Genomic DNA, 25,795 nt, shown 5'->3' with positions numbered 1-25,795 from the left:
ATTAATAGCAATTCTTGATGACTGCTCGGAAATTACAGAGCAGAAAGCGAAATAAAAGTACACTAATAAATACGAGCGTTCATTTAGCTATATACAGTAAGTTACGGTCTTACTTATCATTTTGTGTAATAATAATAAAATATATACTGTTCTGACGTAAACAGGACAAGAAGATCTAATGGCACATTAAAAACATAAATGTTGTCGTTAAATACCATCGTTTACAGGTTATTATGATTAAAATAGTCCTTTTTCTATTATGCAAAACCTTCAGAAAAATCTTCAAAAGATACCCAGACAGCTTGGGGGGAATTTTGATGAGATTTTTATCCACGAAAAACCGAGGGGCTACGGTAAATTTATAGTAACTGTCTTTCTATCCACTGAACAGAAATCTATCTTAGGCTCTTCAATTGCTTTTTGTCAATTTATTGTATCCATTAAAGCCGGCCCCGTGCAAAAAGTCTTGCACATTTGTGATTGCAAAAAGTCTTGCACATTTGTGATTATACAGTACAGATATTTTTCGCCATATATTTTTTTCAGCTAGCCCACGTATGAAATTTGTCCCTATTTTGTTATATCGGAGCATGTCGAAGCTAATTAAGTTTGTCACGTCCGGGACTATTGTACTACCTACTCAAAATGGCACCCATGGCTATGACTCAAAAGAATAAGCTTCAATACCGTGACATTTTTTTGATTGAAAAATAAATATTAAAGAAAACTGAGCAAAAATATCGTAGAATAAATAATATCAGAGTTACTAAGAGTCCCGCAGATGTTATTTAGAGATTATTTCGCTAGGATAATTTCCTGTAGACTGGTAGTTACAATATTCAAGTGTAAAAATATATATTTATGAATTCAAGTTCATCGCAATACTTCCATTAAAAGTGATCGTACACGAAGGTTAGTTCTAAAAATACAATAGCACTTGCTCGGATATGACAGACCTTTCAATTAAAATCGCCGCTTTCTGTATACTGTGCCATCTTCGTTCTTTGAGGCAATTTATTGTTACGGTATAAAAACAGTAAAGATTGCGGTTTATGGAGGACAATGTTGACATACTTTTTTATGTTAGAAATAAGAAAATATTCTCTAATTTTTTTATAAAGTACACATGAAATAGAAGACATTTATGCACATCGACATCGTAATTGAATGAGAGTAAATAAGGTACCAAACTTTTATTATTCAGAGTTGAAGAGGTTGTTTTGTGTATTTTCGGTGTTTATCTGAATAAATATCATATATGCCTGAATAGATTTTGAATAACGAAACAAATTATAATTTAGATTTTTTTATACTTTATCAAGATTTTTTTAAATTGAATATATTTATACGAAGTATCTATTAGTAAACGGTAGGATTTTTTAAATTCTATGTTGAATACATTAAAACACAGTTTTAATAATAGGTATTATATTTTAAACAAAAGACTGAGATACCACAGGTAATTAAAAAGAAACACGTCTTCATAAGTTCCTTAATGATATTTCACTCCTAAAAATATTTAGTACCTCTCTTATCTTCTACAATCATGGATCACAGTAAGTTCTATTGTATCTAAGTTTTGATCATATTATAAGTAATATACACATCACTAACTTATGAAAACTTAGTTTTAGCGTAATTATTATAAAAGATTATTTGGTTTAATAGCTATATCATTATTAACTACGACATTCATCACGTACAAAAAATAATAGGTTGTAAATATATCTCTGAAAATGTAACAAGGTAACAAACACAATATGTATCGAGATAGAACGTTGAGGTCAGTCGGGTTGGGGTACAGGCTCATGAAAACGAAGAGCGGGGTAATGCGAGATAACTAGGGCGGAGCGCGGCGACGACGCGCACGACGTCCACAGAGCAATCGCTGAAACGCATGCCGAAATTCTGGACTGAACACGGTGTATATCACTGGGTTTAACGTTGAATTGAAATAACCCAACCATAACGATAGAGACGTCAGTACCGGGTTAACCTCACAGTTACATGTCGGCACTAAAATAGCTAATACGAAAAAAGGAAGCCAGCACGCTACAAACGCGCCGGTAATAATTGCTAATGTCTTAGCCGCTTTTCTTTCCCTCTTAGAGTCGGCAGCTTCTTTGGGCTTGCGTCGTACTAAAGTAGGATAATAAGCCGCGGCAACGGCTCCATATCCTGTAGTTGGTGGGTCTGCTTCAAGACCGTTGGCGCAAGATTGTTTTTCAGGACTTGTGTTGTTCGAGGAAACGTTCGTTATACCTGTCGTAGTAGTTTCCGATATGGTCGGCAATGGGCGACCGATAACTGCAACTACAGCAGCAGCTATGCCTCCGCTACCACCAGCAGCAACTAAAGCTCCACCTGCTGGAACAGGCGGTGGTCCCACTCCTCTTGTAGTAGTACCGTGTCGTCTTCTTATTCTTTTCCTAGCAGTTTGGTATATCCGCCAATACAATATTAATATAACGAGTACCGGAACGTAGAATGAAGATGCTGTTGCAAATATTTGATAACCTACGTCCTGGCTGACAACGCATCGCAAATCTTCGGAAACGCGACGATTCCAATCAGGATCTTTCCATCCGAGCAATGGGGCGATACATACAAAAAAACTCGCTATCCAGACACATGCGATCATGTAACCCACTCGACGCGCCGTTCGTGCGTGGATGTAATCTATATTCGTTACAGCCCAGTACCTTTAAATAAAAGAGACATAGTGTTCATAGACATATTACAAACATTTTTGGAAATTAATTTAAAGAAACCTACTATTCAAAAGTATTTGTCACATAAAAATGGAAAAGCTGTATTATAATTTTGGACAACGTTATAATTAAGCAATTTTGTTCAATCAAAAGAGTTATATATTTTTACCTGTCAAGAGCAATGGCTACTAGATGTAATATTGATGCAGTGCAACAGAGTACATCTCCTGAAGTCCACATGTCACACAGTTCTGGGCCCAGAGTCCACTTTTGTGCAACTTCATATACTGCGCCGAGTGGCATGACCAAACAAGCCACTAGCAGGTCTGCTACCGCCAGTGACAGAATAAGTTGATTGGCTGCACTCCGTAAATGCCTCTCAAGCAATATTGCTGCTATCACAAACACATTACCTGCGAAAAAATAAATCTCAATATTAATATTGTATTTCATTTGTACCACAAAATATATTTAAAGCGAAATAATTTGTCCCTGCATCTGTTTCTATTGAAGCCACATCGTTAGTATATTTATATCTGCGAAGATATCAACACATCGCAATGATCGAAAGCAAAAACATGTGTTCTAACACTAAACCGAAATTCCTTCTGACTTCCTGTTAATGTACATATAACGAGAATTCGAATAGAAATTAGTGAATAAAATATAAATATCGTACCAACTACAGTTGCCAAAATGAGTAATCCTAGGAGAACAGCTTTAGCTGCGGCCCGCAAAAGAGCTGTAGGTGAGTCAAAGGGCGCGGACTCCTCCCACCATGTAGTATTGGCCACTGTAACATTCCATCCGAGTGGTACCCAATCTGTAGTATTATATGAAGTGTTCTGCACCGGCAACCGGTATAGGGTCTCCCAATCCAACAGGTCATCGCTCCCGTCCGCGCCCTCCATACTCTTTCACCGCGACACTCCGCCACCAACTATTAGACATTCCGCAATTGTATTTATTGTGTATGTTATATATCATTAATATGAAAAGTATATTAAAAATGTTCTTTCACGAGCCTTACCGTCTGTGTTGTATTTTCGGAAGAAAAAACTTAAGGTAGCGCTTGCCATTTTTTCCAAATTATTGCTTCGATATGATATAAGATGTTATCTGCAAAATAAAATATTAATTGATTTTGTATATTCTTGTAAATTTTACGTAAAAAAAAAATCTAGGAAAATAAAAATAACCCGAAGGTACCTTTACTAAGACTCGAGTTTTATTTCATAAAATACTGGAAAGTATCAATACGTCATTGTGTTTGGAAATGATAATATTTTCTCAAATAATACGATCAAAATCTCAATTTTTGAGCAAACCTTTCTCTTGGAATAAGGCTTAGTACGTGACAAGGGTACGTGAGACGCCTTACCCTTTGAAAATACGAAATAAAGCAAATGCCTTTCGGTTATCTTATTTGTCCAGACAACACTGTTAATACAATTAACGTAGCTGATGACTTTGGAACAGGTACGTGAAGCATAATTTGATAAATATTAAGGTTTGAAAGTTGTTGTCGTGTGTAAATTTTACGGTCAAAATATAAAATGTTGATCGTTACTATATTTCGAAATTTCATAAAATTATGAGACTAATGGACTATAATTGTTGTTATTTATTATTATTATAATTCATTGAATGCAATTCGAAGATTCGATTATTCAATATTATTCTAACATAAGTTGCACACTGTATAAAGTAAGTGCTTGCCTGGGTTTGAGCCCACAATTTCTCGCCTCACTAAAGTATCAAAAATATAGCGAAAAAATATCTTGTTTAGGAAAAAATATTATAAGCTTATCGTAAATTAATATCAAGATGATCGAAATATCGTCTTAAACTACGAAACTTCAATATAACGCCTTTGATCGTCGAACAAAATTTGTTAAATTATTATTACGCAGGCAGGTAGGTAATTATAAAACCAACTTTATGTAATATCTTGTGGCTCAACTCGAGTTAAAACTACCATTCAACATACCTTGCAAAGGCCATATTTCAGTTCTAAGACTAAGTTGGTCTAAAATTCACCTGTCATAATTCAATGACTAGAGGGTATCATTCACACCCATACAACACCATTTTGAACCCGGAATCATCGATTAAAATCCTCGCAATCTAATTACTGGGCAATCTTGGTTTTTCCTTCGTACCCATTCATCGCCTATTCACCTATTCATATTGCTAGTGTGCATCAGAAATTTTATCGCCACATAGCAGTACTCTGTAGTGTTGTGTTCCGGTTTGAAGGGTGAGTGAGACTGTATAACTACAGGCACAGGCGATATAACTTAACCCCAATATTAGTGGCATATTGATGTAATGTAAGGAATGGTTAATATTTCTTACGGCGCCTATGTCTATGGGCGGCGGTGGGCACTTACCATCAGGTAGCCCATTTGCCCATCCGCCTATCTATTAAATAAATATATATATGCGTAAATAATCGTAATTTATTTTTCGGGTGTCTGGGAGTTAAGGGTTTGTTAGAGCGTAGATCATGTTTGTTTCGAGTACATTATATACTAGCACTATTCAAGCGCCTCCGACTGTGTTAAATAAGTGTAAAGGTGTCTGTGGAGCCTGTGATTACACTGGGTCCCTGAAAATCTGAATGTTTCTAAAAGTCTCATGAGTGGGTGATTATCGTTCTGCAATACTATGTTACCCAGATGAGTTGACCAAAAATACATTTATATATGTCTGGGTAGGTTTATGAATCGCACGTTATATAATTTGCCATATATTAAAGCTTAACTAAAGTAAGTTAAAAAAATATTTAGTACATATAATTATGAGATGTTTGTAAATATAATAATAATTGACAATATAAGAGATCGCTCGAGTTACAAGGACAAATACTGACTTTGTATCGTGTTACCATTGTACATACCTGACTTTATGTAATGTATCGCATTATCATATTGGTTTCATTTTTATAAATAAACAATACTTTATACCTACATCAAAATAAATCATTTATTTAATACTATTATTTCACCCACGACTTTGGTGGGGCTCGTAGGTTTTAGGTAAAAAAAGTCCTTCCTATTGGTTCAATCTTGCTTCATACAAAATTTCATCAAATCATATTCGTTAAATATCGACTGTAATAAAATAATAATAAATTAAATGAACATAACTGTTTCTATAGTAAAAAGAGTACTCATGAGTTTGCTGTGAATTTTTCAGTGTGAATCTAGGTATGTTTTAGAACGATGAAAACTTGAATGACATTTAACTAAATCATATAAAATTTGTGTGCAATGAGGTGTATATTGGGATAAAGTTATTTTTATAAAAAAAAAATACATAATTTTTGTACCTGCCAATCTAAAATCTTGGACTTAAAATATTGATTATACAATATTCATCAACATATCATCGTCAATAATAATAAAATATTATATTAGGTATAGCTTAGTATAAAATCGTTTCAACAAAAACCTTTTTCGCAGACGAACTATGTTTTCAAAAGAGAAATATTGGCTTTCGATTTAATAATATTAAAACACTTTATACAACAATATTTTGCAAAATTGATTGAGTTATCGCTTTCAATGCAAAATAGTTATTTTATTCAAGAAAGCAATTATCGTGACTTTCATATTTTCATACTTCGAATATGATATATTTAATATTTAATTAATTTTGACAGGAGGGCTGGTTTGTTTTTAGCCCAGAGGATCGGAATTGCGATTCAACGGGGAAATGCTGCTAATATTCTTGCCAGCATTCTACGCGGTCAAGATTTATACAGTAACTATTTTTAATTCATATTTATATATATTTAAGCACTTTATGTTATTAGGTCTTATTTTGTATGTCTTTCTCTTTGATATGATATACTAAAAATATCTATAAAAATGCTTAATATCGTTTCGATTGCAAAGCGTGAGGCTTGAGTTTGGATTGGCGGACAAAAGACAGCCATCAGATTCGAACCTGCCATTTTTACATGCCCGTATATCACTCAGCTATTGAGGCAACGATATAGACATTAATTACATTATTAACTTTGTGTTATACATATGTGTTATGTTATATTTTTGTCAGGCATTGCTAGTAAACTGCCTAGACTAACGATTTTCTCTCCGAATGCATAATTAGCTCACAGACAACAATATAAAATCTGTACTATTTCAATATAAGATTTGATATATAATCCACGTGTCAAATACACACACACTTGTAACGATACCTTATCAATACTCACATTTTATAGGAAAACCATAAAAAGGTAATAATGCAATATTTCAGAACTGCTTTTGATTTGCTATACACCCTTTAATATGGTTCTTTATAATATCAAACAAACAAAGCCTTCCAACAGATATTTATTACAGAGCGTTTAATGTTTTCTCAAAGCCGTACTTGCGGTATTGTTTTAACTTTAAATACGTCTCTAAAAAAGGTATTGGTTGCGGCTGTTCAACCCTGTAAATCAATTAAACTTCACTCCAAAGTAAGCTTTATAAACACAGGCAACATTTTGCCTTAACCATTTTCATGACTACCTCGCAAATCTGTTGTTAATGATAACACACTTTAAGAATGTCTCTCGCCTCCGGGCCGTTTCAAACACGAAATAAAAAACATAGCTTTAAAACAATTGTGGAAAAAATACCACAGAATTTCTCTCGCTGGTTCTTTGGTCTAATAACGATTTCGAAATTAAGTTCATAAGAAATTTTAACTTCGAAAGTAAAAATATTGAAGAACCTTTCCGATCTGCATATACTCAAATTTTCGATGAAATCTTATCTTAACCGTCGTATTATAACATAATATTACAATGCAACTCACACACTATTATTTTTCTGCAATTGTCCTTTTAGAGTTGTATCATCCATTCAAATTTTTGATCAATCAGCATTAATTAGAGTATCGATTAATCTGAGTTTTGGTTTATATATGAATTTAGACGGCAAAATACCCGCATTAACAAGGTTTAAAAAAAAAAAATGTTTTTGACGTTTATCGTTATAAATACTGACCTTGGACAAATGTATCCTACACAAGTTGTAAACCTTGAGTAGATAACCATTTGCTGCTTAACGCAATTTTCGGGTTTCATATTGTTATAGAACCGAGCATGCCATCCCCAATTTCATATAGTTTTGCCAATCTTACCCCTGGAGTGTCTTAGTAAAGTCGGAGAAGGGGAGCCTCTTGCATTCTACTCAGAAGCCCCTTTTTTTTGCCTTGATTTTGATTTGATTCTTTGTACGAAAAATTCAAAGAATAGAAATTGTCTATGTTGTTTTTTGGTTGTGTTAAATTTTATATGTAATATTCAATATCAGCGCGTCGAAATCTATATGTATACGAAATCTCCGATCAACCGGAGGTATGTGCTAAACGTGATAAGAGGCCATTTATTTTGCGCAAAAATACGATTAACTCAAAAGCTAATTAGTTGGAAAGGGACTCAAATAACATATTCAATTCTCTAATCCACACCCTCTAAATCCTCTTCGTAAATGTACTATACAAGTTTCAAGGTTGTAGGTCTTACTGTTCCGAAGAAAGTGATACTCAACATTCTTATCCGGCTTAGTTCATCCTCTTTATATTGAACGTATTTGTTATATTAAGTAATATTATTTATATTTAACAAATAATAGTTTTGTACCAGTCATTTCTCTTATAAGCAAAATACCGTAGCTTGCATTTTACATAACTTACTCGTAATTATTATGCAAGTAAAATGTTCAGGTAAGGAAAATTCTCTTTTACATATTCTCGTAAATCAACCAACACGCCATAAATTACAGTAGTGGATTATCGGATGCTTATTTCTTAACACTGTGACTAAAAGTTGTTACTTTATTTTTAAGCAATTTACAAATAAATACTTTATAATGGATATGTTGTCGTGTAGTTTAATTATTCGAAGCTCCAATTAAAATATGAATAAAATATCAGAGAGTTAATGGAATCAATTCACATATGTAATTGGTATTGACTTATACGCATGTTATTTGTACTAACTGCTGAACGTAAATTCTCTGAAAATGTATTTGCTTGCAAACTTCCGAATGCGTAAATATTGATTTTCGTTGTAACTATTCCTTTCAATAAACAAATCATTGCATCGTTTTAATTAAAACCAATTTTGATGGAAATAAATATTAAAATATTGAGAAAATTTAGTATGGTTATAAAGCACCGAACAGCAAGTTGGACTATATTTTACCTCTTCTTAAAAAAGTTAAACAATTCGGTGATTTTTTATCGAGAATATTGGCAACGTTGACAATTGATAAAGTCAATGCTGCGAGACAGCTTGTCAATACTGGCAATATGACGCAACCCCCTTTTCGTCGCACAAAGTAAGCTATTTGCGTAAATGACGTTATGAACGTAGATTATATCTTACATGAATGACATCAAGAGTCGAGGACAGTATACTTGTTTGATTGTTTACATATTCTTTCCAATCTCACAGTATTATAGCTGTCTTTCTATGTTAATATTATACTTTTATCTTATTTGTAAGGCTACTTTGTGTTATATATACTTGTAAAATTTCAGCTTCATTACTGCAAATATCCCAAACCGGTTTCAATAAAAGTCTACGCGTGGGAAACACTTTTGACAATGGTGAAATCAACATCAAAAGCCCTTGAGCGGTCGTCAAGGGTGAGGTGGATGAATGACGTAACATTTACAAATAGGGGATACGAGACACCTAAACCCTTATTTGGTAAATATTTATTTATTTATTTATATATATATATTTGGTGGTCGTATTTATGCCTGGTGAAAAACTGATTTGACTTTATTGTCGTTTCAAATATTATATTTTATTAGTTATCTGTTCTTTAGACAAGAGGACTTAAATAATGTACATTAATTGTTGCGACAAATGTTTTACAACGTTTCAACAATGTTTTATTTTTATCATTGTTGCTAGTTTGGATTTTCTAGTAGTATTACTCTAACTGAGAGGGATGGATCTTAATATTCATATATTCACATCCTCCATGACACGGAGAGTGGAATACGATGTCGCTCCGGGCTATCGTCACTAAGGTAACCAACATTAAAAATTAAAATAAAAAAAACTAAAAATACGATTCTCGTATGCACGTGTAGATGAAATTCTGCCATTTTCTAGCGTCGGTATAAGCCCAAAAGTGAGACATTTGCAGGTTGCTTGCATCAACGGTGTTTATTAAGCCCCCAATTATATATATGTATAGTCGTGACTATAGTAAGAACTTGTTATACTAATGCTGTTTTCTTCGAAGTGAAACAAAACTTATATGTCGGTAGTAAGCCAAGCCAGAAAATGCTGAGAATAGTATGTGGCGCAAAAATTCGTCTCTTAACTAATTTTTCTTTTTTATTATAACAACATTCAACGTTAGGATACAAGGAGTTCAGTTTGCAGTTGAATAACCTTGGGGCCATTTTGAAAAATCTTTCACCATTAAAATACATGATTCGGTTCTGGGTGGCTTATTTTACAATTCCAAAATTTAGCCTTAAATATATTCTTCATTGCATTTAAATATATGCAAACAGTTAAACTGAGCGAATTCGATTTGCATGTTTATTCAAGGTGAAAGCTTTAATGTAGAAGTGTTAGCTTCACGCAGGCAGTATTGAAAGTGAATTATAGGGAGCGCGGGCGTGTCCGGTAAGCGCGGAAGCCTGCCTGTTTCCGTAAATGACACCGGCTTCCTATTACACGGAGAGATTTTACGCGAAACTCTATAAAACGGGAATTTAGAACACTCACTTATACTGTATTACCGGCTCGGATGAAGGTGCAGCGTTATTTTAAATTTATAAAGCTATCTTGTTACGTCATATTAAAAATACAGTTTGTAAATCTCTTTTACATATTTACACTCTTTTTAAAATATCTCGTTTCATTTAAAATGTTTCAGTTCACTTAATATAAATGTCATCATTATTAACATATCAACCCAAGCAAATGTAATATTACAAATATACGTTTCAAGGATAACACAAACGAGACGCACAAAAAAGTACGACATTAAAAAAGTAAGCGGATTTATATTTTACCGCGAGGTAAATCGCGACGAGTAGTGCTAGTGTAGTATAAAGGTTGTATGAAAATATGAAGTTAACCTACATATTAAACATAAAAAATATACACAATATTATTTTTACCATTGTAGATTGTGGTCACGCAAATATACTTATTTTTAACTATTATATACTTATTTGTAACAATACATACGGCCTTCAAACTAAGCACTATGGAAAAATTTAATTAAAGTAATACCTGCTATAAATAAGCAATTTTGTTTTTATTTATAAAATTATATGTTTATAAAGTTAATCACGTAATAAGCAGTTTTAAAAATAGAAGTTTTTAGTAGTACCTTAATGAATAAAAGCGAATGCTCTTTAGTATAACACAATTTGGTCTTAATAATTAATTAATAAAATATATATTTTTACTAAAAAGTAGAAAATGAAGCAGTGAGTTCTTTTATTTTTTATTTATATTTAAATAAATCGATTAAATATGTCAGATAACTCTGGTGATGGAATATGCTCCAAAAACCTCTCCTCAAAGGGAGAGGAGGCCCTAGACCAGCAGTGGGAAATTTACAGGCTGTTAATGTAACGTAAAAATGTTAAAATTCGTGAATGTGGTGTACATTTTTAATTGTTGAAGTCTACGCTTTTATTATTTAGTCTAATATATATATAATGTCAATGTACCTCTTTAAATAAATAAATAAATAAACTATAATATGGAATCAATTTACATTATACTATTAATATGTTACATTTTCTTCATCGTTGAGTAAGAATGGTGATCATTAAGGCGATCAGAACGTCTGACATCTCAGCGGATTGAAACAAAGATCGGATGTTTTTGTTATACTAATCTAGCCTTTTCTTTTTCATGATGTTAATTATTTTCAGTTCCTTACTAAGGCGCTGTAAAGCTGCCTATTCACGAATTTTAATCTTTATTCTGGAAATTATTTTGACATTCCTTATTCTGAGTGATTTATTCATACATATACGTAATGAAAAGTTGCAATATGAATATCAAAAAAATCATATTTAACAAAATAATAATTATCACTTCCGATTAAAAGTTCAACATTTTGAGCCAAATATTGTTATTCTGATAGTATTTAATCTTTCTCGTACTTTGATTTGCTTTTAACTAAACGTACTTTTAAAAATTTTTCAAATAAAGAAAATCTTTTTACTAGAAATATATATTTTTGAAATTTAAATAAAAAAAAATCTACTGTAATCTAGAGAGATACAGCCAAAAATATCAATTTTACATAAAATTATAGAAATTTAGGAATTTAGTAGGCATATAATATAAATAGAACCAACCAAAGATTTATCTCTCGCGAAACATTGGTAAGATTTATGAGACGAAGAATTAAATAAGGAGAATATCTACATAGCACGGACTCTCATTAAAAGTTTGAAATAAATCAAAAGTTTAAGATGCTTTCTGCTATATCCATAATGATTGAATTGTAATCCATAAAGTGAAAGATTATTGTAAAATGTAAATGAAAAATAAAATAATTAAATAAAAAAAAGTTAATTAAAGCTATTTATCGACATTCAATTCTTTCAATGAGCGAGAACATTTCATTTTAATACCTCGGTGCTCTCTCATCTCCAACTAAAATCTCCGCTTCAGCCAGATGAAATCTGATCCGGGATTTGGTTTTATTGTAGGCTAATAGTAAGAAATTTATATCAGTTTTATTTTTTATCGTTAAATATTATATTATTAGTTTACCTTAAAATTTATATATGACAAAAAAGAAAAACATATTTTAAAATCATAATTTATGGATAGAGGCAAACCTCAAAATATAGCCTAGCCTAGCCTCCAGCCCTAGAAGTTTCTTGTATCCCGACTCCGTAAGGCCGTACGGCTTACGGTTACGACAGTGCGCTACCGTGCACTCGAGTAGGAAATTGCCTGATTGCGTATTGCCGTCTACACTTCGAATAGAGTTAAATCTTATACCACCTTCGATTAAATATTATATGCATTAAAATCAATCGTTTTCATTCCTATAATGGATTAATATTAAAATGTTCCCTATACTGTATATGGTCAATGCCAACCCGTATTCTGCTATCCGATTATGCGGAGCAATAAATTTTTTACACTTCATATACCCTGAATCGTGTGTCTAGCGAAATCCAAATGTTACAATTCAAACGTTCAAAGGTTATCTCACAAAGTTTGCTTTATTTTTTATCAATCTTAACGTTGCAAAAATATTGTCTTTTTAAAGAAATCCATAAATTAAAATGCTAAAAAAATAATATATATAAATTAAACTAAACCTATAGAAAAAATTAATACGTATATATCTTTTAAAAAACAGATTTACAATTATGTTATTCACATTTATTGTTCAATCAGTTCTGTGATGGAAATCGACCCGAGCCTAAATCCAATTTTTTTACCAAAAAGTATTGTTTTAATGAAGATTTATTGATTAATTTAGTCTTAACAAACTCTTTAAATTTGTTCAATGGTAAATTGATTATATTTTCCGGTATCTTATTATATATGCATATAATATTGACCAAAAACGTTCTCTGTGCCGTATGCAAGCGGAAAGCAAGTTTCAAGTTTATTTTTATTTCATGCATAAATAGTATAAATATCAGCTTTTATGGAACAGTTTTCTATGTTCTTCCATATAAACATTATATTATCATAAATATAATGTGCAGCCATTAATACACCTATTTCTTAATTTTGTTTGCGTAATTGTGTCGTAAAACTGATATCATATGAAAATTACTAAAATAAACTAGGTTAACAGCACTTATGTCTGTGAGTCATAATTGTTTATCTTTCTGTCAAGTTCAAAAATAAGAGATCTATCATATGCGAACAGCACAATGTCATAAGTCTTATTAACAAAATAAGGTAAATCTAACACATATATTAAAAACAGCAGAGGTCCAAAAATTTATCCCTGTGATAATAATCCTCAAAACTCTTTCATTATGGTAGGTAAAGTCATGCCTAATCAATTCTTATTATACTTTGACTCGAAGCTATTACATTCTCAAAAGTTTGGTTTCACTAAGATTCGTTCTACTACAAATGCCTATATTATAATGCATCCTTTGACTAATATTGGCAATAGATGGAAAGTCCGCCATCGTACTTAAGAATCCGTAGGGCGTGAGTGGTTAGAAGATGTATTCGCTACCCCACGTAGCTGATCGAACAATATGGAGGTGCCAAGTCAGTATTGAAGGCGTTGTCTATATCCTAAGATACGTTGCGACTCCTGTTGAAAAAGGTCAACTGAAAGACTAGTGAAAAGTGGAGATGCGGCATGATCGACTTTCACCCCTGAGATCACCGGAGCATAGCAGATGCGTTATATCGAAATGAACCTGTAGCTTTTCTGATGTGATCCAAAGATCAATCTTAGACAAGGGCATCGCTACGATTTTGGTATGAAATGAAGACAGGGAGGGTTTTTATTGGGTAAGTTGGCACTTGGCTACGTTTATGGTCAGCGGGTCAAAGTATTTTATGAGAAGCATATTCCCAACAGGTTCAGAAGCAAGATTCCTAATAGTAAGTTATTCATTCCAAGCTATCTCTATATTTTAATTAAGAAGTAATAAATTTACTGTACCTTTCTAAAATCTTAATAATTTTGTTTTCCATTTTTGGAAAGTTGATGAAATACTTTGATTTAGTTCTTCTTAGTTTTAGTTATTCTGTTAATCTGGTGTTAACGTTTTATTAAGTATATTTAGAGAAGCTGAAAATTTGAAGTTTTATAAAGATGCATTTTTATAAACTTTAAACTATTTGAAATTCCAATTTTATAATGAAGCTATAAGTAATGAAATATAATGCAAGTTATTTTCTTTGTTTGCTTAATGTTAAACGTACTAACGGCTAACTTAAAACTGAAACATTATCGCATATACATACATACCTGCTGATTTTGAGTTCGGTAGGTTTATATCTAAACTAACATAAATAAGCTAGAAAATAAAGCATTGTAAATAAAAACAATTAAGGATTTTGGCTGTAACAGCTATGCACGTGCTCCGACCATTCGGCTTGGCTATAAAACCCGTCGGTGTTATAGACTCAAGTTTTCCGTTAAGCACCCATTTCGTAAAAGCGTGTCGAGAAATGTTTCTGCCGTGTTTACCGAATGTATGAAACTGATATCATAACGTTTTGAAACCTGAAAACTTTATAGAGATATGAAAATGAATAAGGAATTGCCTAAAACTTTAAAAGCGAGATAGATATGTTGTTTAAGTTAAACTCACGACGCTTTATATTAGCGATATAGATTTTAACAAATTATTTTCCAAAATTCATTATATTATTCGCAGATACGGTTCAATGACCTGTTTTTCTTCTTCGTGATCGATTGAAAAATCAAATGTATAAGTTTGTATCAAAACTAAGACTAGCAATGAAATAAATGTAATTAAAAAGGAATACGTATGATGAATGATAATGAATTTTATAAAATTTAGAGTGCCTTGGTGTCAGAAAATTTTGTATTTAATATTTTTAGCGGTGTACTACGTTTGCTTGGACTAAAAATATATATCTTCATTTTATACCTACAGAAACGGCTTGAGATAGTCCTTTCATAGAAATGAATAAAGCAAGGGTATATTTATTGATTTGGAAAATTTAGTCCGAGATAAGTACCGGACGCTATTCCTACTATTTGTCGGTAAACCAGTTTTTCTTTCAATGGAATATAGAGTAAACTTAATAGTAATATATATATATATTATATTTTATCTGTGCACATTTTATGAAATGCCGTTTTACAAAAAGTTTGTCCGTAATTGTTAAGATTATTATTTACGATAGATTGTATGTTAATGTTTTCCTATATTTTATGGAAAATTCTATTTTGATTAAAATTTATTAAGCCTTTCGCGTTCAAAGACCAATTTGGACGATAAATTTTCAGAAGACATACTTGACTTCATTATGAGGTATAATAAATTTCACCGCTTTAGGTTAAAAGAAAAGATGACATATTTATATATGTATGTATATACATATATCTATGATTCACAGACACACATAAGTAACCCTTTTACTATAAATATTATCGACCGTTTAATTTTTATAATATTTTTCTTATATCTATTTTTTTATGTTATACGTGTTTTTTATGTTATATATGCAGACGAGCAAAAGGCTCACCTGATGGAAAGTGATTACCATCGCCCATGGACATCTGCAACACCAGGGGGGGTGCAGGTGCGTTGCCGGCCTTTAAGGAATGAAAATATTATTTAAAGAAAAGTAAAACTTTTTTATTGTTCTATGATCTGGGTAGGCGTAAAAGCAAATGAGCCACCTGATAGTAAGTGGTCACCACTGCCCATAGACATAGTTTTTAGACGATGCTTGTCTATGAATTCTCAGACCTATGAATATCTTAAGATTTTATGATAATTAATTGAAATTAAAGCGATTTCGTTTAATTTAAATTTAATATGTACTTCGAATAAGAGCGTTTGTTACCGTGGCTTGAAATCATCGTTAGGTCGATTTACTTCAAATGGCTATTTATAAATTTCCTTCAGTGTGTCAGATGATGAGAAATGGCAGTTGCGGTCACTTGAAGCTGCTCGCGCCATTTATTTTTAACGCTTTATTTTTTTTATTTACCTTCGAGTTACGTAGAATTAACGCAAAAAACAGCCTGTAAAATAATATACAAAACAATGTTTACTTAGTTTCATAATAATTATATGATATAAAAAATCAAATTGCAATATTGTTGCTACCCTATAGATAATGGATTTGTGTTGGTTTCATGTATAATATAAATGTGTGTAATATAATATGTTTCATACATTAAAGTGAATAGGCAATTAAACTACACAAATTTATTCAAATGATACGTACGTATATTTAATCACAAATTGACGCGGTTCACGTTTTATACAAAGCGTTGGCATTATTAATAATATGTGGTAAGGTATGCATTGTTTGTTGGCCCAGTTGAAATTAAAATTCATTGCATTATTTTGGTAAGGTACAATAATAATATTTTTTTGGACTCGATTGAATTGTATATCAACATTCATTGAACGAAGAAAAACGATAAAATTCAAAAACTAAATTACTTTTTAACTGACTAGCTTATAATACCAACTGAATAGTCATAAACTGTAGCTTACTCGTGTTTTTTCACGTATTTATAAACGTAACATCAATGTTAGTAACTATTAAATCTAAGACACGAGAGTAACCGATATCATTTCTCATTAATTGGTCGTGATTCAAATACCGTAAATAATTTGGAATAAACAAAAAAGGAAATTTCGTCCTGAATCGAATTATGTTAATACTTGTACTTTATTATAAATTATTTTTATAACCTTCAACTGGCAACATTTTATTTCTATAGCCTATTCCAACCACAGGAGTAAATAAAAATCATTTGACATCGCATTGACGCGATATCATTCGATATCATTCAGGTCGGGAGCTTGAATAATCTATCGTTATGGATTTGCGAACAAATGGTGTTTTTAATGTCGGAGAAGTTAATATTGGAACTTTTGAAGTTAAATTGAAGTGGACAGAGTTACTCAAGTGGAAAAGTGTTATAAATATATATATCGTTATTGATTAATATATATTCATTTATAACAATTTATAAAATAACGATAGTGCATATGAATGTACATAAGAGCTATTAGCTAATCTGATACATAGAGTATGCAAATATATATTTTTTTATCTTTACATCTTTTATTGGAATAGGTCATTGTCAAATGTTCAATAATATCCAGTACCTATCTTTTTATGAAAGATGATATGACTATTTAAATTTTATTTAGTTTACTGACAGATGAACTAACAACTCTACTACATACGAGTACATACGGGTTTGATGATTAGTGGTCATTACCTTGGCATAGCCACTGACACGAAATATACACTAAGCCTTAAAAGGTAATATGCACTTTGTGCCTCTAATTACACTGGCTCACTTAATGAAAAATGTAATAGTTTTTTTTTATTTATCTATATTTAGTGGTAGATTTATTGACGTGCTCATGATGCCTGAAATAATCTCCACCATCCTCAATCGTTCAAATTATACAGTTATTCATACGTTTTTAAAACTGTATAAATATCACTGCTTTAAAGTAAAGGATACACGTGTATGAAATATGATACAAATATAATCGAGGAATGTTTAACATACCATTAATAAACTTTAATTATATATCTATTGTATAAAATATCGAAATATACTCATAATATATTATCTCTCTTTTAACACAAGCCATTTATTTATTTTAATTATTTTCAAGCTCTTCCATAAAAAAGGTATGCAATTTATATTATATTAATATATATGCACGTATGTGACGGATTTTGAAGATTGTATATTATATCTAAGAATATAACGTGTCCGGAGGCGGAGTAACATTGCATTACATTTGGGAATGAAACTGTTCAACAGAGTCATAAATCAAAACTTATATACATTTACGTCCTAATATCATAATTGATGATTCTTTTCCTGTTTTCACAGTAAAAGTTTTTACAGATGACTTTGTTTCCAAACTGTGTATGTTGTACTTAAAAGTGATAAGTGCAGTCGTAATCTTTAGCAAAACCTGTTATAAAAACTAGAATTTTCAGGAGTCTCAACAAAAATTTATAATACGGAAACTAATTAAAATTTTTTTTGACAATCCATACTTTAAGCCAAATATTATTTAATTATTATAATTTTTGTGACATCTGTTAGAATAAAAAAGCTCGACTAACATTCGAACTAGTTTATTCGACTAACCTTGAAAAAAATTCATGAGTTAGATAAAGTTCAGCAATCAGAACTCCTTGAAAATATTTCGTTGTTAGTTGTCATTTTGTTGTGTTGTTTGATAGACACTAACATGGTCCCTTGAGAATAAATAGTCAACATGGTATGATAGAGTTGAAACAAAGAGTGGCTTGCACAAGAGGAATAAGTAAATTCACAGTTTTAAATAAACAGTTGAATTAACCACAATCATATTAATATCATGAAGAGCTAGGTTTTGTTTGTGTGTTTTATTTCGGTTTCAAGCGAAATCTGTTATTCGGATTGGTATGGAACTTAAATATTATTCTAGTTTATAATTTCAGTATAAAAAAAATGAAATGTTTAATGTTTTTGGGTTTAAAAAAGGAAAAAAGAAGGGCTGCCGTAGATTAGTTTAATTGCCAAATAAATATAACACTTATCTATATTGATAACATTTTAATCTTAAAAGTTTTATGCAAATAAGTGCTCTTTACACGTTGCAATTTAGATCAGTAGTTTCAGAATATTACGATATTTTCATAAACGCGATGAAAGAATATGCGAAGCGTGTTGTACGGTCCAATAGTTCGATTGGCGAATTTTTATTTTTCATTGGTTAAAAAATAAATCCAGATATAATCCTATTTTACCTGTACGAAGTACTCGTCCCGGGCATCTGTTATATATAGTATAATAAGCATTATGTTATACTATAGATAACTACGATTAACGTTTAATGAAATCACTTACTTTTAATGACATTAATCAATTTTCTGTGAAAGTGATTTCAATGGAATCTTAAGTGTTTCTTCTAGAATAATAAGCTGCAAATAAGTAGCTGTAGATACAAGAACAAGTCGCTACTGACGTGAAGCAATGAAATCCTCGAGAGGCGAAACAAACGGGCAACTGCGATCATAAATCATGCTCCCCTTCGCAGCCAACGTTATTAGAATTGGTATTCCGTTGGATTAATTAACATTGTTATGAGAGAGGAAAATAATACTAATATCATAATTTGGAAACTTCAAAATTTAAACTTCAAATTGTTGCTATACAACAAAGAAAGCAATGAAAGCTCATTTCTATAATTGCTGTATAGCGTGTTGTGCTTCGAAACACAAATCACTTTTATGTTATCGTTACAGATATTTATAATTCGTTTGACTAATAATTTGTTAGTAAAACGAAAATAGCCTGATGCCGTTTTTTATGAAAACATTGATTTGATAAAGTAGAACGTAGAACGGCATGAAACGATTTTATTAAGTGTCCGATGAGAGCTCAATGCCAGTTTAGAGACTTCAATCACGAATGTCCAAATCAAATCCTATTATTTTTAAGCAAATTAAAAAAGTAATAGTAATTTGATCTTCTTACCTGCTACACTTAGGAAATAAGATTTCCTATATAAGATAAAAATAATGAGTAAATTATAACATTTCAAAATGGCGGCATTTTGAAATATTATAAATAAGATGAGATTTTATAAACACCACATAATGTTTTTGGGATAGTATTAAGACGTGTCACATTTCTATTGAAATAAAATAAATAGTAAATTCACTAATGCGCTTGTTTCCGACTTCACAACGATATTTTTTTATCTTGATACGCATTTTTTAGTCACGTAATCCTTCTAAATAATTCTGACCTCGGCGCCCATTTTCAAGAGAAACTAATCAATCTGTGTGTGCAATCTTTATTTAGATTATATTTTACAATCTTACAAGAGTTCGTTTGAAAAGCGGTCTGATACACTAAGACCTACAAATTTCACTCTAAAATAATATCCAACAAAGCATAAAACGCATATATATAAACTACAAAGAATCTTATCAAGTTGCTATACAATTTATAATTATTTTTTTTTAAATTATTTTATAGGACGAGCAATATGATGGTAAGTGATCACCGTTAATAGTCATTGGGAAAATATGAAATAGTTATTCTATCTAATTCACTGCAATTTTAATTTAGCTTGAGTAAAAACTAACTATGGTATTCAATAATATCCAATACTGAAATATTGAATAGGCAAAGCATCGGGTGTGGTCTTATTTTTTTTAAATAAATAATTCTAATTAGTACAGAAAAATAATGGAAACTATGGAATGTAACACTTGTTTCCCTTAAACGATGCTGTTAAAAACGAAAAATAGTTTTTCCAGAAAAACCTAATTATCTTTTTTAGGTAAGGGCCGGTCAAGACAAGGAAAACAAGGCGCATCTACATTGACGTATTCACATCTAAATAGCTTTCTTGCTTTGCTTGCACCGTCTTCAAAAATATTATTGTAACAAGACATATTTATTTGTATAACTTAATTTAGTATATTTTTCGTACTAATATGGATATATTTGCGATTGCGATGACAGATATACGCCAATTATCTTTTTATTATATCATGACCAGAAGTGATCTGACAGTTTAAGAATGTTGACATCAAATTCCGTTTTGAAAAAGACGCTGAAATGTTAAGGCTTGGAAATAAAAACCTTTGAATAATGCTATAGTTTCAATTTTTATTTTATGAACTGTATCATTGATTTTTCTTCAGCGCCGAGTACGAGATGAATTATAAACATAAATTAAAAACTTGATTTGGGTTTAAACCTGAAATAATCGGTTAAGATGCGCGCTTTGTAACCATCTCGGCTCTTATACATTTATATTTATGTAATACAATCTATTATTATTAAAATTTTAATTGATGTGTTTATTTAGACAAATAAACACATCAATTAAAATAATAAAAATAAATATTACGAATAATATGTAAATAATTATATTATTATATTAATTATTATATTATGTCAGTAATATTTTTTTTATTATTCACCTCCTGTATTATTTCTATATAATGTTTATATTGTAATAATTGGTGTTCGTGTCAGTTTCATATCATTTATTTCTTTTAATCTTATTTATATTAATTAATTATCACTAACAGTTGCACTTGCACATATATTAACTCAGGCTCTCAATAAGAGCCGAGATCCACTGATTTATCATGACAAAACTACCACCGGTTCATTTTGTTGATTCTGTCGAAACGAACTATCAATAAACTCAGTGGTCATCTATACAATAAATATTTATTATTTCTGATATTATTAGGAAGATTTTTCGTGTTTTCAAACACACGAAATGCTCTAATTATTTTGAATATGGATGGAGATTGACATCTTGTTATTATTAATAATGACTATCTCTATCTATATATGTATATATATCAATACGTGAAGCAAAAACTTGTCGTGCGCCGGAATACCCACTAAAACATCTCTCTTCCGGGGGCATCATAGGATCGCTTGCATTAGCAGACGCCCCGAAGACCTCCAATACCTGGGAAGTTTTCGGAGCATACTAACATAACCTAATAAAAAAAAAAATTAATAATCCAAGGAGTTTCGAGAGATGGATGGATGTAAATAATATTTGCAATAATACGACCGCAATCTTATAATTGTGTTTCGTGGAGCGCGTCGTACTAAATGATAGATTGACTTTGTGTGTGTTCTAAAAGTATTGAACTCAAGGTATTTTTGTTCTCAGAATTGATGAAGGTACGTTCATTTCAATTTTAATAGACTTTATTATTAGATTGTTATGTTTTATAAAAAAACTTAATGAGCCGTATATTAAGTCTTAAAAATAAAAAAAATGGCATATGCATAAATATTCAACGGATTTTATCTGAGTGGATTAAAGGATAAACATTACATTTTTAAAACCAGTCACGTTGACGGATTATTGTTTATTTAAGACATCAAAAGATAGTTTATTTTAATGTTAAGTTCGGTTAAATACTACTCGGCAATGATCACTGATTAATAGACCGTACATTGCTGTTAAAAAACAATATACATATTCGTAATATTTGTTTTAAAATTAAATACAATAGTAAATTGTTCTGTAGAATATTTTTTGACAATTTGTCTATTCTAATGGTTTCCGATACTCAAAACTTCGTTAGATAGCGTTTAGAATATTACTGTAAGTGACGTAGCTATCATAGGGCAAGTTGGTCTGGTGCATCAGGGTTTTCTAAGTAAAGAGATCCCTCAGGGTCAACATTAAAATTAATCTGTACTAAAACTTATTAATCAACCTAATTAAAATAATCGATCATTTTTCGATACCGGAAAGCAATATTTTTGAGATTAATTAATCAAGAAGAAAAAGCGCTTATCCATTCCTGTTCTTTCGAGTACCAACTTTTAGCAACAAATGAAAGTATTAACTGTTCGTATAGATCCGTTCAGTCAAGAAGGCGCGCGCCTCCACGTTATATTATTGGCGTGCATTAGTATGAGTAAGGCTCATTCTTACAAGATGTCTAAGTGTGTGTGAGATGTCTAGTGTAAGAATAAAGTCAGCAAAAAAAAAATACAAATTTGATTATATTTGTTAATGCACACCGATAATAATTTGACGAGGAGGCGCGCGCCATCGTGAGGTAAGTTTCTATAATGTATTGATCGTTTTCGGGCTCAGCGAAACAGATTTTTTTAACAAATGTCATATATATTTATAAATGGTATGTTAAATTTAGGGCATTGACTAATTTTTTTTTTTTATATACAACCCCGCATTCGTGCCCTTATTCTCCTAAGCAATCCACTGATTACTGTAGAAGATAAGTGAGGATGGTTGCAATTACGATTGAACGGCATCGATTGCGTCGCTTCGATAGTTTTATTGGCAGGATTTGTATTAAACGTATCGCTCGCTTCACTGATGTAGCCTTCATTGTACCGACACTAAGTAATGTCACTGTATACCTACCACAAATCACAATGCTTGTTGGGTTATGTTCTTTATTTAAAATATATTTTTCTACATTTAAAAAGTCGTTAGGCATTTTTTTACACGTGGATCTCGGTACTGGCTTGTCTGGGTAACTTGTCTCCAATTAATCTATCACCAAATAGATTGCTCCAAACCTTTTCTTCAAAGGGAGAGAAGGCCTTAGCCCAGCAGTGGGAAATTTACAGGCTGTTAATGTAAAAAAAATGTACCAGTGGTATTACTAATTACTCTTGATTAGCCTATTGACAGTGTAAACATATTTTATACATCTTACAGAGCTGGTATATATGGTTAGAAAGTAAACCCATCATGAACGGCCCATTATCCAATCCTAAAAAAATAGAAGGTATATAAAAACAAAAACCTTGAAGCTTTGTTTCTGTGCTAAAAAGTCAAAGGCTAGTTAAAAATATTTCTAGTTTATGTCCTAGTATAGCTCGTACATTCAATTGCAGACTCGTAACGGACGCGATTTATTTCAAAACATAACTTTATCCCAATTTATTACCGTGTTGCAAGCGTTCTGACGATGTACGTGACACTTTGCGTATCACTCAAATTTTTTTTAGAAAAACTGTAATACCTACTTCTTACAAATTCGTCTCAAAACTATATGTTTGATTTTTCTTGTTTATTTCTAAGTGTTGTTGTATTTTCTACGCCGAAATAATAAAAAAAAAAATTGAGTTTTTGTTACTTTCGTCAAACAAATATGTTAAATATATGATTTTTATTGGGATGCTGTTTTATTTATTTTGTAAAACAAATTTTTACAACACATTGGTTATTATCATTATATTCTTGTTGTTGGTTACTTATTTGATTATAACCGTTCAACAGTCATTATGTCTTTTAGTTTAAAATGAGCGATTTACAAATGGGTGCTAAACCTTTTTACGAAACAATAGCAGTTCTTTGGAACTTAGATAATCATAGACCATAGATAATCAAATGATTAAACCCACCTTTGGGTGGGTTTAATCATTTGATTGTCTATGGTTAATTAATATATATGGTTTAATTTATATTCAATATTATTTTGTCAACATCATTTTGTATATTTTTTTTATATTATACAGGATTAAAAAAAAAATAAGATGTTATGAGTTTACGATACATGTTTGTTAATGTTAGATCACGATACATTACTGTTCTAAATAAGAATTAATATTAACAATAAAACTATTATTATTAATTATGTACTGAAAAAGACAATTTATTACACACTTTGTTATTTAAATTTCCTACATTATGTACTTAGTAAAATATATTGTATAATTCGAGCGTATGATTTATAATGCAACGATTTTTTAGTTTATGCTCTTTATACATAAACAAGTTTATCTTGTGAATTGAAACACGCACGAATACTTACATCAACTAATACAATAATAGTACAACAAAAATGCCTGTAAATTATATTGCATTGTAATGTGTCTTCAACGAGTGTCGACTTAAATCATATTAGCATATGTTTTTACCAATTCTCTTTGCTGAAGTAAAGATTTATATGTTTAAATATTACATTAATTGCGGTCTGTTTGTTTGATTATCGAACTTTGTTTGAATGATCAAATATGTATCTATAAATTAGAAGCACATATGTTACTCATGTCGTAATAAAAATAAAATGATTAATGCAATTATAAGCTGTAAATATTTAGGAAAACCTAATACCTTATGTAATATGCACATCAACCTTTTTACGGCACTATTTTGACAAGAAAAAAATGTTTATTATAAAATTAAAATTAAATTAAAATACATGGTGTGACAATATAAGCAATGGCATCAATTTATTAGATAATGAACAATGATAGATCTTAATAAATAATGGTTAATTTATAAATGGACTTGCGTACCTATTGGGCGCCAATATTCGGTGTGTACCCTGGTGGGCACGACTGTGATACGGTCACTATAACAATTACTACAGTCCGTGGGCGGCCGACGGGACGTTTACCCCAGTCTGGGTTGTACTACTACTGCACAATTTTATAGCTTAAAGCACATAAACTTCAACTTGAATTTCTGTAATATTCACTGTGACCGTGCTCGACATAAGTAGTAAGGTCGCGTAGTTTAGTTTTTAGTTTTGTTTACGAACGGTGTGAGTAAGGCGGGCGGCGTAGTGGTAGCGCGATCGTGAAGCGACCTTCGCGTTCGGCGCGCAACAGATCAACAGATAGGTACGCGGGTGTACGGCGCGGCCGGGGCGACCGGGGTACAGCCGTCGCCGGCGCGCGCCACACTCGCGCCGCGCCCCTCACCTCCCCTACTGACGTCACTGCTGGAAGCCTCCGAAATTTTCTCACGGGTGATCATTGTATCGTAAAAGCTACACTTTCTGATCTTAGGAACGGAATCCAATACTGTTCACATTCGAAGCTTTAGTGTAAGTAAAATTTTTATTTCGAAGGTGTAATGTAAGATTC

General features: G+C 31.4%; 1 protein-coding gene across 1 annotated transcript; it reads right to left on the bottom strand.

Moving 5' to 3' along the window:
* Positions 1-1,452: 1,452 nt before the first annotated feature.
* LOC125064629 (5-hydroxytryptamine receptor) lies at positions 1,453-25,520 on the bottom strand. The gene is made up of 5 exons (XM_047671780.1): positions 25,223-25,520; positions 3,742-3,830; positions 3,391-3,651; positions 2,881-3,124; positions 1,453-2,702 (listed from the first exon to the last, which is right to left on the bottom strand). Exons 3-5 carry the CDS (start codon positions 3,620-3,622, stop codon positions 1,841-1,843), a joined length of 1,338 nt encoding a protein of 445 aa, XP_047527736.1. The 5' UTR covers positions 3,623-3,651; positions 3,742-3,830; positions 25,223-25,520; the 3' UTR covers positions 1,453-1,840.
* Between the last annotated feature and the right edge of the window lie 275 nt (positions 25,521-25,795).

This window comes from Vanessa atalanta, chromosome 6, assembly GCF_905147765.1.
Source record: "Vanessa atalanta chromosome 6, ilVanAtal1.2, whole genome shotgun sequence".
In the NCBI taxonomy this organism is placed as follows: domain Eukaryota; kingdom Metazoa; phylum Arthropoda; class Insecta; order Lepidoptera; family Nymphalidae; genus Vanessa; species Vanessa atalanta.
Note: the sequence above shows the minus strand (reverse complement) of the source record. Positions and strands in the feature narration are given on the sequence as shown.